Raw genomic sequence first — 16,727 nt, 5'->3', positions numbered from 1 at the left:
CAGGAAACTCATTCTCAAAACTACTCTGATACCTCTCTGCCGCCAGCTCCTGGACCATGTGCACCAGGTGCCAGGAGACAATTAGCCTTACAGTCATCCTCTTATTCCAAGTGAGAGTGCATAGCCTCTATTCTGTGCCTCCCAAGACTGAAAAATGGGTGAAGGAAATTAAATAGCAAAATAATGCAAATGCCGGAAATATTAACCAAAACAAACTGGAAATTCTCAACAGGTCAGTCAGTCAGGGCAGGGGCGGGGGAGGACAGACAAATTACCCTTCCCAGTGTGGACTATTCTTCACTGCAAGAAGTGGACAGATATATCATTACAATCAGAAAGAGGAGGAAAATATACACCTGTGTGCATGCTTTAAATATGGTGAGGGAGAAAGAGATAAAGAAATATATCCTCAATAGGATTATCAAGGTTAAAGGAAGTAATGGGCTATTTAAAACTGTCCTTCCAATACTGTTGAGGACATCACAAACCATTAAGACATTCTTGCATTTACTTGGCACCTTATCACGTCAGAAGCATCTCAAAGGGTTTCACATGCAATCTACTAAAATAAGGTGACTGTAGGGAAAACAGATGGGCATCTTCGGCCTAGCAAGATCCCAGCAAGCGACAACGAGACATGAGCGGCTAATCTCTTTTTTCGGCTGAGGCAAAGAGGAATGTTGGACAGGGCACCAAAATGAACCCCTCGTTACGGCACCACATGTTTTTATTGAGAAATACACCTTGATACCATCAAAGTAGTTTATGTCACATTGGTCAGGAATGGCACAGTAGTTTACAATGTTTCACTTTAAAAGCAGTCAGTTGAGTGAGCAATGGCTTGTTTTCAGAATATCACTTTTTTTTTTTTGAGTTGAGTTGAATTTTTGAGTTTATAAGCTATATATTCTTGAATTCAGTTTCACTGGCCACTCCCCTCAGGGCTCCTGCAAATCACAGAGCACCTTTACCTGCCCACATCTAGGTAAACAGCAATACCCAGGGATCATAACTCTATCCACTGGCTACATGATTCTCCCCTCTTCCACAATGGACTGAACTACCAAGTACTCAGCCTTCAAAACAACTGTTTTCATTTGTACAAGGCAGCAGACAGAGCAACATACATTACCTTATTCTCTTCGATACATGAAATTAGAAAACCATCAGCATGCAACATGATTCCAGTCTCATGCTATGTGATTGGCCCTTAATGCAATAATAATTACTGTTTTGTCAGTGTTTCCCATATCCCAAGAGCAAACAACTGAAATGAAGAACCAATTTTCTGCTGTCATGGGGGAGCCTTTTGGGTCATTATGGATGAATGCATTAAGATACACAGAATATCTTTCCTCAGCTATAATTATTGTGACTGTCAAAGAGGACGCCAGCCAATCAATGACATGTCCCCTTCACAAAAGGTCTCAAAGCAGAGCTGTTAATCAATCAATCCCACTATCCTCAGGCTCAGGTCTATTCTGGCTCCCCCAGTTATGCTGAAACACAAGCAATAAACAGCTACATCTCAGATAATTCCACAAGACCAGAGTCATTTATCAAAATGAATGTGGCATTTTTACAATTCAACAATGACTACACTTCAAAAGCACCGAATTGGCTGGAAGGTACTTTGCGACATTCTGAGGCCTTGAAAGGCACTACAGAAATGCAAGGCTGTCTTTCTTTTCAAATGTAGAAACTTTGACAATGACGAAGATGCTTGCACTTCAGTACTTCAGATAACCATTGTACTGAGCCTTAGAGTCTCGCACCTTGAGGAAACTACTTTTCAAACTGTCTGGACTGAGCTAATGGGCTTCTTTTGAGACATGGGCAGTTAGCAGTTACATCTCCAAACACACCCATTATACAAAGGGTTTGAACAGTGAAGAGGAACACTCCTCATCTTACATAGATTACGATACTGTGGTCCATCGTACTATTTTGGCTAAGACTTACATAAAATTAAAAGGCAAAAGACGGAACTCTAGAAATCTGAAATGAAACAGAAAAAGACTTCTGGGGTTGTCAGCATTCACAATGAAAAATTGTAGCGTTTTGGACAAAGGAGTGCAAGGTGACTTAGCCAGCAGCTGTCCCCACTTTCCTTTATTAGTTCTGGTGATGGGTTTCAAGCCGACAGAAGGGAAAATCCATGATAACCTAAGTAGCTAATTGACCTGCTGTATATTCCCAGCACTACCCATATTTACTTTATGGAAGTTAACGTAGATTTTCAAACTGAAGTTGCTGAACTCAAAAAGGGTCCCCAAGATCTTCAGATTTATGTCAGTCGATCAATAAATTTCCAGGGGTGGTTGGGAGGAAGGGTTCTTTACTTTACTAATGCTTTTCCACCAAAACCATTGTTTTCCATTGGATAGGGTGAGACAGACCATCAGAAATTAGAACAACCTTTAATGGGCCTCCTCCTACTCTAGGCCGAAGAAGTTACCGCCCATGGTTTATGGCTCTCAGCTGCTCAGTGAAAAGTCTCTCCCCTGAGAGCTTTGTATATATGTGTAAATACTTACAAGGCATCCCAAGAAGTGAGTCAATATCGATAAAAGTTTCCAACGCAGAAAAGTTTGAAGACTCCCGACTTAGTACAAACCTATACTTTGTCAACGCACTATTATTTTTCTCACTGCAGATCCCTTAAGCAGCACAAGATATACCAGACACTTTGGGTTACCACAGGTGATTAGGTAAAGGAATGAGGGAGGCTGTTTTGATAATACAGTATCCTACCCATGTGAAATATCGATAAGTATTCACCTGCACGTATTTGCAGAAAAATAAATCTACTTCACTAGTTGACATGTCACATAATAGCAGCAGCATGTAAGCAGCAATTATATAGACTTAACACATGCAGAGGATCCCAATATTTTAACATTATTTATGTTCAGAAATCAACCACACCAAACCCCGAGGAGCGCCTGCAGCAATGTTCTGGGGCTGGGATGATTGGCCTCCAACAACTATCTTCCTTTGTACCAGGTATGAATCCAGCCACTGGAGAGTTTCCCCCTCATTTCCCCCCCTGTACTGCGCTGTAATGTTCTAATTTCCATTGTCTTTGGTTTTACTAGTGCTCCTTTGTGCCACACTTGGGGCAGTCAGTCTCATATCTGGAATTCAGTTCTTATGTCCATGTTTCGACCAAGGCTGTAACGAGGTCCGGAACCGAGCAGTTGTAACAAAGCCCAAACTGATCATCAGTGAGCAAGTTACTGGTAAGTGTTGCTTGATAGCACTGTCGATGACACCTTCCAGCACTTTTCTGATGCCGGTGGGGGGGGGGGGGGGGGGGGGTGGTTTATTCACCCCCTACTGCCCAAATACCCTACCCCGAAGGTTTATACCCCACTGCTGCCCAAATACCCTAACCCTCTTGGAAGAAGCCATCAAATGCCTCAAGCTCTGAATCCTAAAACCAACCCAACTGGCCAGATTGGAATTGTCTGGCTTTTTGTGGATAGAACATACCTGAGCAATCTTCCAAATTGTCAGGTAAGTAGGCATGTTGTAACTGTACTGGAACAAATTGCCTAAGAGCACAACTAGTTTGCAGCATGATTCTTCAACACTGCAGCCAGATACCATCAGTGCTGTTAGCCTTTGCACTCAGTTGTTTCTTGATGTCAGGTGGAGTGAACTGAATTGGCTGAAGGGTGGCATCTGTAACGGTGGGCACCTCAAGCTCAGAAGGATCATCCACTCAGTACTTTTTGCTGAAGATGTTGGCAAATGCTTCAGCTCGGTCATGTGCACTCACACGCCAGACTCTGCCATCACTAAGGATGGGGATGTTCATTGAGCCTCCTCCTTCCGTTAGTTACTAAATTGTCCACCACCATTCATGACTGGATGTGCCAGGGTTGCAGAGCTTTGCCCTGATCTGCTGGTCGTGGGATTGCTTAGTTCATTGGAACTCTGTTAATAGCAGCTCCCATACCCCAGGTCACAGTAACATGAACAATTCAACAGCATTCTAACCAGCAATTTTATTCACCAGCAGTCAGATTTTGACAACCCACCCTTATGCTCTTACCGGCAAAAGACATGCTCACAGCCTCCAAGACAGACAGGTTCCTGCAGCAGTTTGCAACTGAAAGAGAGAAACACTCCTGAATGATCGAGACAGATACTGTACCATAAACAATATATTTTCTGCTCTCCATATGCAACAGCTCAAACAAACACCTAACGAAAGCAGAAAACACACCACAGGAAACCCATTAAAAAAAAAATCTTATAATGAATTCTGCTTTTCCAATGAATTATGCGTTTCTATTTTACTACCTGCTTGAGGAAAAAAATTTTAAACCGTGCACAAAAGCTACAGTTTGCACAGCAAGCAACCGCACATAGCAAATGGATGACCAGATCATCTGGGTTGTTTTTTTTTTCTGGCCATGGTAACATAATAAGAAACAGAAGCAGGAATAGGTCATCCAGTGCCTCGAGCCTGCTCCACCATCAAGTAAGATCACGGCTGAACTTTCACATCAACTTCACTTTCACATTCTATCCTCATATCCCCCGAATCCCTTACTGCCCAAAAATCTATCAATGTCTGCCTTGAATATACTCAGCGACTGAGTAGAGAATTCCAAAGATTCACAATCCGAGTAAAGAGTTTTCTCCTCATCTCAGTCCTAAATTGCCAGCCGCTCTATCCTGAGATTGTGACCCCTAGTTCTAGAATCTCCAGCCAGGGAATAGCCTCTCAGCATTTACCCTAAAAAGTCCTCTAAGAACGTTGTACGTTTCAATGAGATTTTTTTTTTTATTCATGCATGGGATGTGGGCGTCACTGGCCAGACCAGCATTTATTGCCCATCCCTAATTGCCCTTGAGAAGGTGGTGGTGAGCTGCCTTCTTGAACTGCTGCAGTCCATTTGGGGTAGGTACACCCACAGTGCTGTCAGGAAGGGAGTTCCAGGATTTTGACCCAGCGACAGTGAAGGAACGGCGATATAGTTCCAAGTCAGGATGGTGTGTGACTTGGAGGGGAACTTGCAGGTGGTGGTGTTCCCATGTATTTGCTGCCCTTGACCTTCCAGTTGGTAGAAGTCGCGGGTTTGGAAGGTGCTGTCTAAGGAGCCTTGGTGCATTGCTGCAGTGCATCTTGTAGATGGTACACACTGCTACCACTGTGCGTCGGTGGTGGAGGGAGTAAATGTTTGTTGGATGGGGTGCCAATCAAGCAGACTGCTTTGTCCTGGATGGTGTCGAGCTTCTGGAGTATTGTTGGAGCTGCACCCATCCAGGCAAGTAGAGAGTATTCCATCACATTCCTGACTTGTGCCTTGTAGATGGTGGACAGGCTTTGGGGAGTCAGGAGGTGAGTTACTCACCTCAGGATTCCTAGCCTCTGACCTGCTCTTGTAGCCACAGTATTTATACGGCTACTCCAGTTCAGTTTCTGGTCAATGGTAACCCCTAGGATGTTGATAGTGGGGGATTCAGCAATGGTAATGCTGTTGAATGTCAAGGGGAGATGGTTAGATTCTCTCTTGTTGGAGATGGTCATTGCCTGGCACTTGTGTGGTGCAAATGTTACTTGCACTTCGCACTATTCTAATCTCCACAGAATATATGCCCATTCTACTCACTCACTCACTCATCGGACAGCCCACTCACCCCGGGAATCAACGGAGTGAACATTCATTCGACTCCCTCTAAGGCATGTATATTCTTCCTTAGATAAGCAGACCAAAAGTGTACATCGTACCCCCGGTGTAACCTCGCCAAATCCCTTTGAAATTGTAGCAAGACTTCCTTACTCTTATTCTGCAACCCCATTTGCAATAAAGGCTGACACGCTATTTGCCTTCCTAACTGCTTACAGTACCTGCATGTTAACTTTTTTGACTCCTGTACAAGGACGGTCAAACCCCTCTGAGTACCAGTATTTACTAGTCTTCTCCCTTTGAAAAAAAACCCTGCTTTTCCATTCTCCCGACCAAAGTGGGTAATTTTACACTTCCCCACATCATAATCCATCTGCCACCTTCTTGCCCACTCATCTAACCTGTCGATATCCCTTTGCAGCCTCGTTACATCCTCTTCACAGCTTACTTTGCTAGCTACTTTGGTGTTGTCAGCAAACCTGCATATTACACTCGGTCCTTGTAGCATTTCCCAGTTACACCGTGCCACCCTGAAAATGACTTGTTATTTCCAACTCAGCTTTCAGTCCGTTAAACAATCTTCAATCCATGTTAACATTTTAACCCCAATCCCATGATCCCTAATCTTGTGCAACATGTTTGGTATGGAGCACCTTACCGAATGCCTTCTGATAATCCAAATATACTGCATCCACTGGTTCCCCCTCATCTATCCTGCTAGCTACACCTTCAAACAACTCAAGATTTGTCAACCATTATTTCCCTTTTATAAAACCGCACTGACTCGAATTATTTTATGATTTAAATACTCTATTATCACATCCTTAATAAGAGATTCTAGCATTTTGCCATTTTTGATGTCAGATTAACTGGTCTACAGTTCCTGTTTTCTCTCTCCCTCCTTTCCTGAACATCTGGATAACATTTGCTATCTTCAATTACGTGGGGACTCTGTGTAATGTTGGCTAAAGGAGGAAAGTTGGTCAGAACATCAAGAGAATCCCCTGCTGTCCTATGAATAGTGCAATAGGATCTTTTCATCCACCTGAGTGGGTAGATGGGACATCGGCTTTAACGTCACACCCTGGGAAAACAGGGCACTCCCTCAGGGTCGCAACAATGTGTGTGGGCAGCCAACCAGGATTCGACATTTTATGGCTCGGGCACCTCTGGACCACATTCGAACTGGAGCAGGGTGCCTGCCACGTAGGAGGAACCCCCCCCCGGCCCCACCCAAACAACCCCTCCCCCCCACCCCCGCACACCCCTCCCCCCCACCCCCGCACACCCCACCCAAACAACCCCTCCCCCCCACCCCCGCACACCCCACCCAAACAACCCCTCCCCCCACCCCCGCACACCCCACCCAAACATTCACCCCCCCCACGGGCCCCACCCAAACCGACCCCGCGAGCCCCACCCACACACCCCCCCCCCCGCGCACCCCACCCGCACCCAACAAACCCCCCCTCCGCGCACCCCACCCGCACCCAACAAACCCCCCCCCGCGCACCCCACCCGCACCCAACAAACCCCCCCCCGCGCACCCCACCCGCACCCAACAAACCCCCCCCCGCGCACCCCACCCGCACCCAACAAACCCCCCCCCGCGCACCCCACCCGCACCCAACAAACCCCCCCCCGCGCACCCCACCCGCACCCAACAAACCCCCCCGCGCACCCCACCCGCACCCAACAAACCCCCCCGCGCACCCCCACCCGCACCCAATAAACCCCCCCCGCGCACCCCACCCGCACCCAACAAACCCCCCCCCCGCGCACCCCACCCGCACCCAACAAACCCCCCCCCGCGCACCCCACCTGCACCCAACAAACCCCCCCCGCGCACCCCACCTGCACCCAACAAACCCCCCGCGCACCCCACCCGCACCCAACAAACCCCCCGCGCACCCCACCCACACCCAACAAACCCCCGCGCACCCCACCCACACCCAACAAACCCCCCGCGCACCCCACCCACACCCAACAAACCCCCGCGCACCCCACCCACACCCAACAAACCCCCCAACTCAACCCCACTGACACTCACTCCCCTCCCAACCCCCCCCCCCCATTCACACAAGCCATCAACTGAACCACTCCCCTCCCCTCCCCCACCCCACCCACACTCCTTCTCAACCTCCCCTCCTCACTCACCTACGGCACTCCCCGCCCAAGCCCCTCCTCAAACCCTTCCTCAGCCCCCACCTTCCCCTCCCGCGACACGCTGACAGTACAACCGCGGCAGTTACCAGCCCGAGCACTGCAGCATCCCCTCCAGCGCGGCCAGGGCCCCGGCGGTCCGAGACCAGACCTGCCTCACCCCGGCCCCAAGCTCAGGATCTAACGCCGACATCTACACCGCCTCCAACTTCATCCGCCACAACCACTCGCGCCAAAACATCAAACCCGGAACAGAGAGGAAGGGGCGGGGCCTCGTCGGCGATTGGCAGCCCGATGGGGCGGGGCCTCGTCGGCGATTGGCAGCCCGATGGGGCGGGGCATCGTCGGCGATTGGCAGCCCGATGGGGCGGGGCATCGTCGGCGATTGGCAGCACGATGGGGCGGGGCATCGTCGGCGATTGGCAGCACGATGGGGCGGGGCATCGTCGGCGATTGGCAGCCCGATGGGGCGGGGCATCGTCGGCGATTGGCAGCCCGATGGGGCGGGGCCTTACATAATTTGACAGGCGGTCCTGGGGAATGGTACAGATGATTGACAGGCAGTGACAATGTGGACAGTCCTGCCAAACGGGCGGGGCAAATGGGGGGGGGGGGTGGGGTGGGGCAATCGGATGGGCATGGCAGAATATGATTGGCACCCTGGCACAATGGGTGCAGTCCAATGGGCTCCTCAGTGCCACATAGCGGATGGAAGGAGGAATTGTGCAGAGTGGCTCTCCGGGTTGGATGGCACAAAACATTGACTGGTTCCTCCATCCCCAAGGTTGGCCCCATCGGGCGGCACAGTGGCGCAGTGGTTAGCACCGCAGCCTCACAGCTGCAGCGACCCGGGTTCAATTCTGGGTACTGCCTGTGTGGAGTTTGTAAGTTCTCCCTGTGTCTGCGTGGGTTTTCTCCGGGTGCTCCGGTTTCCTCCCACAAGCCAAAAGACTTGCAGGTTGGTAAGTAAATTGGCCATTATAAATTGCCCCTAGTATAGGTAGGTGGTAGGTAAATATAGGGACAGGTGGGGATGTGGTAGGAATATGGGATTAGTGTAGGATTAGTATAAATGGGTGGTTGATGGTCGGCACAGACTCGGTGGGCCGAAGGGCCTGTTTCAGTGCTGTATCTCTAAACTAAAACTAACAATGATGTGATATATTTTTGGAGGGAGGGTACCATCCATTTGATCACATGATGTCTTTTTCTTTTATTCCCCAGGATCTTGACCCAGCAACAGTGAAGGAACGGGTGATATGCTTGCAAGTCATGGTGGCGGTGTTCCCATGTATCTGCTGCCCTTGTCATTCTGGATGGTAGAGGTTGCAGGTTTGGAAGGTGCTGTCCAAGGAGCCTTGGTGAGTTTGGTGACACTTGACCACAGGATCACAGAATTGTTACAGCACAGAAGGAGGCCATTTGGCCCATCGTGTCCGCGCCAGCTCTCCAAAAGAGCAATTCACTTAGTTCCATTCCCCCGCCTTCTCCCGTAACCCTGCACATTCTTCCTATTCATATAACAGTTTAATTCCCTTTTGAATGCTTCAATTGAACCTGCCTCCACCACACTCAGGCAGTGCATTCCAGACCTTAACCAATCGCTGCGTGAGAAAGTTTTTCCTTATGTCACTCTTGCTTCTCTTACCCATTACTTAAGATCTGTGTGCTCTCATTGTCAATCCTTTCACGAGTAGGAACAGTTTCTCTCTATCTACTCTGTCCAGACACCTTATGATTTTGAATACCACTATCAAATCACCTTTCAGCCTTCTCTTCAAGGAAAACAGTCCCAACTTCTCCAATCTATCTTCATAACTGAAGTTCCTCATCCCTGGAACCATTCTCGTGAATCTTTTCTGTACTCTCTCCAATGCCCTTACATCTTTCCTAAAGTGCAGCATCCAGAACTGGATGCAATACTCCAGCTGAGGCCAAACCAGTGTCTTATATAAATTCAACATAACTCTTGTACTCTATGCCTCTATTTATAAAGCCCAGGATTCTGTATGCTTTATTATCCACTCTCTCGACCTGTCCTGCCACCGTCAATGACTTATGCACATATACACCCAGGTCCATCTGCTCCTGCACCCCCTTTAGAATTGTATCCTTTATTTTATATTGTCTCTCCATGTTCTTCCTACCAAAATGAATCACTTCCCATTTCTCTGCTTTGAACTGCATCTGCCACCTATCCGCCCATTCCACCAACTTGTCTATATCCTTTTGAAGTTCTACACTATCCTCCTCACAGTTTACAATGCTTCCAAGTTTCATAACATCTGCAAACTTTGAAATTATGCCCTGTACACCAAGGTCTAGGTCATTTATATCAGGAAAAGCAAGGATCCCAACACTGATCCCTGGGGAAGTCCAGTACAAACCTTCCTCCAGCCCGAAAAACATCCATTAACCACTACTCTGTGTTTCCTGTCACTCAGCCAATTCCGTATCCACGTTGCTACCATCCATTTTAACTATAACTTCGCTCACACTTTACTGTGTGGCACTGTATCAAACACCTTTTGAAAGTCCATGTACACCACATCAAATGAATTGCCCTCATCAACCCTCTCTGTTGCCTCCTCAAAAAACTCCAGCAAGTTAGTTAAACATGATTTTCCCTTAAGAGATCCATGTTAGCTTTCTTTAATTAACCCACATTTGTCCATGTGACTATTAATTTTGTCCCAAAATATTCTTTCTAAAAGTTTCCCCACCACAGAAGATAAACTGACTGGCCTGTGGTTGCTGGGCTTATCTTTACATCCTTTTTGAACAAGGGTGTAACTTTTGCAGTCTTCTGACACCACCTCTGACTGGAAAATTATGGCCGGTTCCTCCGTGATTTCCACCCTCACCTCCCTCAGTATCCTTGGATGCACTTTAAGTAAGACAGCCTATCGAATACATCCTCCTTATCAATTTTAAACCCTTCTTGTGTCTGAATTACCTCCTCTTTCACCATTGCCTGGGTTGCATCTTCTTCCTTGGTAAAGACAGATGCAAAGTATTTAGTTAATACCTCAGGTATGCCCTCGACCTCCATGTGTAACTCCTCTTTATGGTCCCTGATCAGCCCAACTCCTGCTTTTACCACCCTTTTACCATTTATATGTCCATAGAAAACTTTGGTATTCCCTTTAATGTTAGCTGCTAGTCTCTTTTCATGCTCTCTCTTTGCTTCTCTTATTTGCTTTTTCACTTCCCCTCTGGACTTTCCATATTCAGCCTGGTTCTCAATAGTATTTTCTACCTGGCATCTGTCATAAGCACACTTTCTTTTCATCATCATAATCTCTACCTCTTTTGTCATTCAGGGAGCTCTGGGTTTATTTACCCTACCTTTCCCCTTCAAGGGAACATACCTTGGCTGTGCCTGAACTATCTCTTCTTTGAAGATAGACCATTGTTCAGCTACCATTTTTCCTGCCAACCTTTGACTCCAATTTATTTGCCTCAGTTCCATTCTTACCCCATTGAAGTTGGCTTTCCCCTAGTTAATTATTCTTAACTTGGATTGCTCTTTGTCCTTTCCTAAACCTTATGATACAATGACCACTATCCCCTAAATGTTCTCCTGCTGATACTTGATCCACTTGGCCCACCACATTCCCAAGAACCAGGTCTAGCAGTGCCTTCTTTCTCGTTGGACTAGCAACATACTGCTGTAGAAAAGTTTCCTGAACACACTCTAGGAACTCTTGCCCTTCACTGCCCTTTACACTACTACTATCCCAGTCTATGTTTGGATTATTAAAGTCCCCCATTATAACTAACCTATAATTTTTGCACCTCTCTGTAATTTCCTTGCAAATTTGTTCCTCCATGTCCTTCCCACTAGTTGGTGCCTATAGGCAACACGGAGCAATGTAACTACACCTTTTTTGTTCCTTAACTCTAGCCAAATTGATTCTGTCCTTGACCCCTCTGGGACATCCTTTTTCTCCAGCACTGCAATGCTCTCCCCAATCAGTACCACCACCCCTCCCCCTTTTTTCCCTTTCCTATCTTTCCTGAACACCTTGTATCCAGGAATATTTAACACCCAGTCCTGCCCTTCTTTGAGCCAGGTCTCTGTTATAGCCACAACATCATATTTCCACATGGCAATCTGCACCTGTACCTCACCTGGCTTATTAACCACACTCCGTGCATTCACATACATGCACGTAAACCCTGCTTTAGTCTTTGTTACTTTCCCCCTTTATTCTGAACCCACAAACAAAGAACAAAGAACAAAGAAAATTACAGCACAGGAACAGGCCCTTCGGCCCTCCAAGCCTACGCCGATCCAAATCCTCTATCTAAACCTGTCGCCTATTTTCTAAGGGTCTGTATCTCTTTACTTCCTGCCCATTCATGTATCTGTCGAGATACATCTTAAAAGACGCTATCGTGCCCGCGTCTACCACCTCCGCTGGCAATGCGTTCCATGCACCCACCACCCTCTGCGTAAAGAACTTTCCACGCATATCCCCCCTAAACTTTTCCCCTTTCACTTTGAACTCGTGTCCCCTTGTAATTGAATCCCCCACTCTGGGAAAAAGCTTCTTGTTATCCACCCTGTCTATACCTCTAATAACTCTATTTCCAGGGAGAATGTTGTCACTGAGACTGCCCTCAATGCAGCCCAGCCTCTACCAGTCATGGATGAGCTGGACGTACAGCCAACCAAATCGGAACTCAGTGATGCCATTGATTCTTTAGCCAGCGGAAAAGCCCCTGGGAAGGACAGCATTACCCCTGAAATAATCAAGAGTGCCAAGCCTGCTATACTCTCATCACTACATGAACTGCTTTCCCTGTGCTGGGACGAGGGAGCAGTACCTCAGGACATACGCGATGCCAATATCATCACCCTCTATAAAAACAAAGGTGACCGTGGTGACTGCAACAACTACTGTGGAATCTCCCTGCTCAGCATAGTAGGGAAAGTCTTCGCTCGAGTCGCTCTAAACAGGCTCCAGAAGCTGGCCGAGCGCGTCTACCCTGAGGCACAGTGTGGCTTTTGTGCAGAGATATCGTGCTGTTCTCCCTTCGTCAGATACAGGAGAAATGCCGCGAACAACAGATGCCCCTCTACATTGCTTTCATTGATCTCACCAAAGCCTTTGACCTCGTCAGCAGACGTGGTCTCTTCAGACTACTAGAAAAGATTGGATGCCCACCAAAGCTACTAAGTATCATCACCTCATTCCATGACAATATGAAAGGCACAATTCAACATGGTGGCTCCTCATCAGACCCCTTTCCTATCCTGAGTGGCGTGAAACAGGGCTGTGTTCTCGCACCCACACTTTTTGGGATTTTCTTCTACCTACAGCTTTCACATGCGTTCAAGTCCTCGGAAGAAGGAATTTTCCTCCACACAAGATCAGGGGGCAGGTTGTTCAACCTTGACCGTCTAAAAGTGAAGTCCAAAGTACAGAAAGTCCTCATCAGGGAACTCCTCTTTGCTGACGATGCTGCTTTAACATCTCACACTGAAGAGTGCCTGCAGAGTCTCATCGACAGGTTTGCGGCTGCCTGCAATGAATTTGGCCTAACCATCAGCCTCAAGAAAACGAACATCATGGGGCAGGACATCAGAAATACTCCATCCATCAATATTGGCGACCACGCTCTGGAAGTGGTTCAAGAGTTCACCTACCTAGGCTCAACTATCACCAGTAACTTGTCTCTCAATGCAGAAATCAACAAGCGCATGGGAAAGGCTTCCACTGCTATGTCCAGACTGGCCAAGAGAGTGTGGGAAAATGGCGCACTGACACAGAACACAAAAGTCCGAGTGTATCAAGCCTGTGTCCTCAGTACCTTGCTCTATGGCAGCGAGGCCTGGACAACGTATGTCAGCCAAGAGCGACGTCTCAATTCATTCCATCTTCGCTACCTCCGGAGAATACTTGGCATCAGGTGGCAGGACCGTATCTCCAACACAGAAGTCCTCGAGGCGGCCAACATCCCCAGCTTATACACACTACTGAGTCAGCGGCGCTTGAGATGGCTTGGCCATGTGAGCTGCATGGAAGATGGCAGGATCTCCAAAGACACATTGTACAGCGAGCTCGCCACTGGTAGCAGACCCATCGGCCGTCCATGTCTCCACTTTAAAGACGTCTGCAAACGCGACATGAAATCCTGTGACATTGATCACAAGTCGTGGGAGTCAGTTGCCAGCGTTCGCCAGAGCTGGCGGACAGCCATAAAGTCGGGGCTAAAGTGTGGTGAGTCGAAGAGACTTAGCAGTTGGCAGGAAAAAAGACAGAGGCGCAAGGGGAGAGCCAACTGTGCAACAGCCCCGACAATCAAATTTTTCTGCAGCACCTGTGGAAGAGCCTGTCACTCTATATTTGGCCTTTATAGCCACTCCAGGCGCAGCTCCACACACCACTGACCACCTCCAGGGGCTTACCCATTGTCTCTCGAGATAAGGAGGCCAATGAAGTTGCTATCTGTCTCTCCCAGTGTTTCAAATGTCATTGCATTTACCTTATATAAAAAAGAAACTTGCATTTATATAGCACCTTTCACAATGTCTGCCTGCAGTTCTGGCCCCTCTGCTATCTGCCTCTAGAAGGCCACATCCAGGCAGCTGAACTGTTCCTCGATGCTTATGCGCGCCTGGAATCCAACTGGAAAATTCCAGTTGGCCTCTAACAAGAAGCCTTAATAGGCCTTTCAACACCTTAATTGGCTACCCACCACTTGCGGGCAGACAGCCCTGCTGCACACCTCCCACCACCGCACCCACCCCCCCATCTCGCCTTAGAGAAAATTGCTCCAGAAGGTATTTAATAAGGTGCCACATCAAAGGTTATTGTGGAAAATAAAAGCTCATGGTGTAGGGGGTAACATTTTGGCACGGATAGAAGATTGGCTAGCTAACAGGAAACAGAGTAGGCATAAAAGGATCATTTTCTGGTTGTCAAGATGTGATGAGTGGCGTGCCGCAGGGATCTGTGCTGGGGCCTCGACTTTTTACAATTTATATAAATGACTTGTATGAAGGGACTGAAGGTATGGTTGCTAAATTTGCTGATGACACAAAGTTAGGTCGGAAAGTAAGTAGTCAAGAAGACATAAGGAGGCTACAAAGGGATGCAGATAGGTTAAGAGAGTGGGCAAAGATCTGGCAAATGGAGTATAATGTGGGAAAATGTGAAATTGTCCACTTTGGTAGGAAGAATAAAAAAGAAGCATATTATCTAAATGGTGAGAGATTGCAGAGCTCTGAGATGCAGAGGAATCTGGTTGTCCTCGTGCATGAATCACAAAAGGTTAGTATGCAGGTACAGCAAGTAATTAGGAAAGCTAATTGAATGTTATTGTTTATTGCGAGGGGAATTGAATACAAAAGTCAGGGGATTATGCTTCAGTTATACAGGGAATTGTTGAGACCACATTTGGAATATTGTGTACAGTATTGGTCTCCTTATTTAAGGAAGGATGTAAATGCATTGGAGGCAGTACAGAGAATGTTTACTAGACTAATACCTGGGATGGGGAGTTGTCTTATGAGGAAAGGTTGGACAGGCTAGGTTTGTATCCGCTGGAGTTTAGAAGAGTAAGAGACTACTTGATTGAAACATATAAGATTCTGAGGAGTCTTGGTAGGGTGGATGTGGAAAGGATGTTTCCCCTTGTGGGAGAATCTCGATCTGGGAGTCAGTATTTAAAAATAAGGGGTCGCCCATTTAAGACAGAGATGAGGAGAAATTTTTTGTCTCAGAGGGTCATGAATCTTTGGAACTCTCTCAAGAAGCAGTGGGAAGCAGAGTCTTTGAATATTTTTAAGGCAGTGGTAGATAGATTCGTGATAAGCAAGGAGGTGAAAGGTTAACGGGGATAGGTGGGAATGTGGAGTTAAGGTTACAATCAGATCAGCCAAGATCTTGTTGACTGGTGGAGCAGGCTCGAGGGGCCAAGTGGCCTACTCCTGCTCCTAATTTGTATGTTTGTATGTTCGTAAAATGGCCTGGTGCAGGATGGTACTAAAGAAGCAGCACACTGGCCGGCGGCTTGAAATTCCGTGACCGTCTGCCTCTGTGCTGACCCCCAACAGGGCCTAAAAATTCAGCCCAAGGTGCTTACAGCCAATTAAGTGTTTTTGAAGTGGTCACTGTGGTAATGCAGGGACCAAATTGTGCACAGCAAACTGCCACAAATAGCAACGAAATTAATCACCAGATAATCTGTCCTGTTTTAGTGATGTTGGCTGGGATATCTGGAAAACTCCCCTGTTCTTTGACGAGTGCTGTGGGAGAGTTTGCATTCATCTGAAAGGGCAGACATGGCCTTGGTTTAACCTGTCGTAGGAAAGACGATACCTCCCATTGTACAGCACTCCTTCAATGCTGCACTGCGAATTTCAGCCTAGATTATGCGCTCAAGTCTCTGGAACGGGGCTTGAACCCTCATAGTTTTGAAGTGTAGTCACGATTGGAATGTAGAAAACATGGCAGCCAATTTGCACACAGCAAAATGCTGCAAACAGCAATGTGATAATGACCAGTATATATGTACGGCTGGGGAAGCAGTTATAGTTCAATGCCCATCCAACAGCTTCAGCTGATGCAGTGTGAATAATTGTGATGCCTTCAGGAATGGATCTCTCAGGGCAAGAGCTCAATATTTATTTATTTATTTAGAGATACAGCACTGAAACAGGCCCTTCGGCCCACCGAGTCTGTGCCGACCAAGAACCACCCATTTATACTAACCCTACAGTAATCCCATATTCCCTACCACCTACCTACACTAGGGTCAATTTACAATGGCCAATTAACCTATCACCTGCAAGTCTTTGGTGTTGGGAGGAAACCGGAGCACCCGACGAAAACCCACGTGGTCACAGGGAAAACTTGCAAACTCCACACAGGCAGTACCCAGAATTGAACCCGGGTCCCTGGAGCT

At 47.4% G+C, this 16,727-nt stretch overlaps 1 protein-coding gene across 1 annotated transcript in view; it reads right to left on the bottom strand.

Moving 5' to 3' along the window:
- The window catches only part of bard1 (BRCA1 associated RING domain 1), a 192,075-nt gene extending 184,015 nt beyond the window's left edge, over window positions 1–8,060 (bottom strand). The window contains exons 1-2 of the mRNA XM_068036136.1: window positions 7,898–8,060; window positions 4,061–4,117 (exon numbers count right to left, since the gene is read on the bottom strand). Of these exons, the coding sequence (XP_067892237.1) occupies window positions 4,061–4,117; window positions 7,898–8,001 (161 nt within the window). The 5' untranslated portion in view covers window positions 8,002–8,060. The remainder of the gene's footprint in view (window positions 1–4,060; window positions 4,118–7,897) is intronic.
- Between the last annotated feature and the right edge of the window lie 8,667 nt (window positions 8,061–16,727).

Source organism: Heterodontus francisci, chromosome 7, assembly GCF_036365525.1.
Source record: "Heterodontus francisci isolate sHetFra1 chromosome 7, sHetFra1.hap1, whole genome shotgun sequence".
NCBI lineage: Eukaryota > Metazoa > Chordata > Chondrichthyes > Heterodontiformes > Heterodontidae > Heterodontus > Heterodontus francisci.
This window is presented reverse-complemented; position numbering and strand designations above follow the sequence as displayed.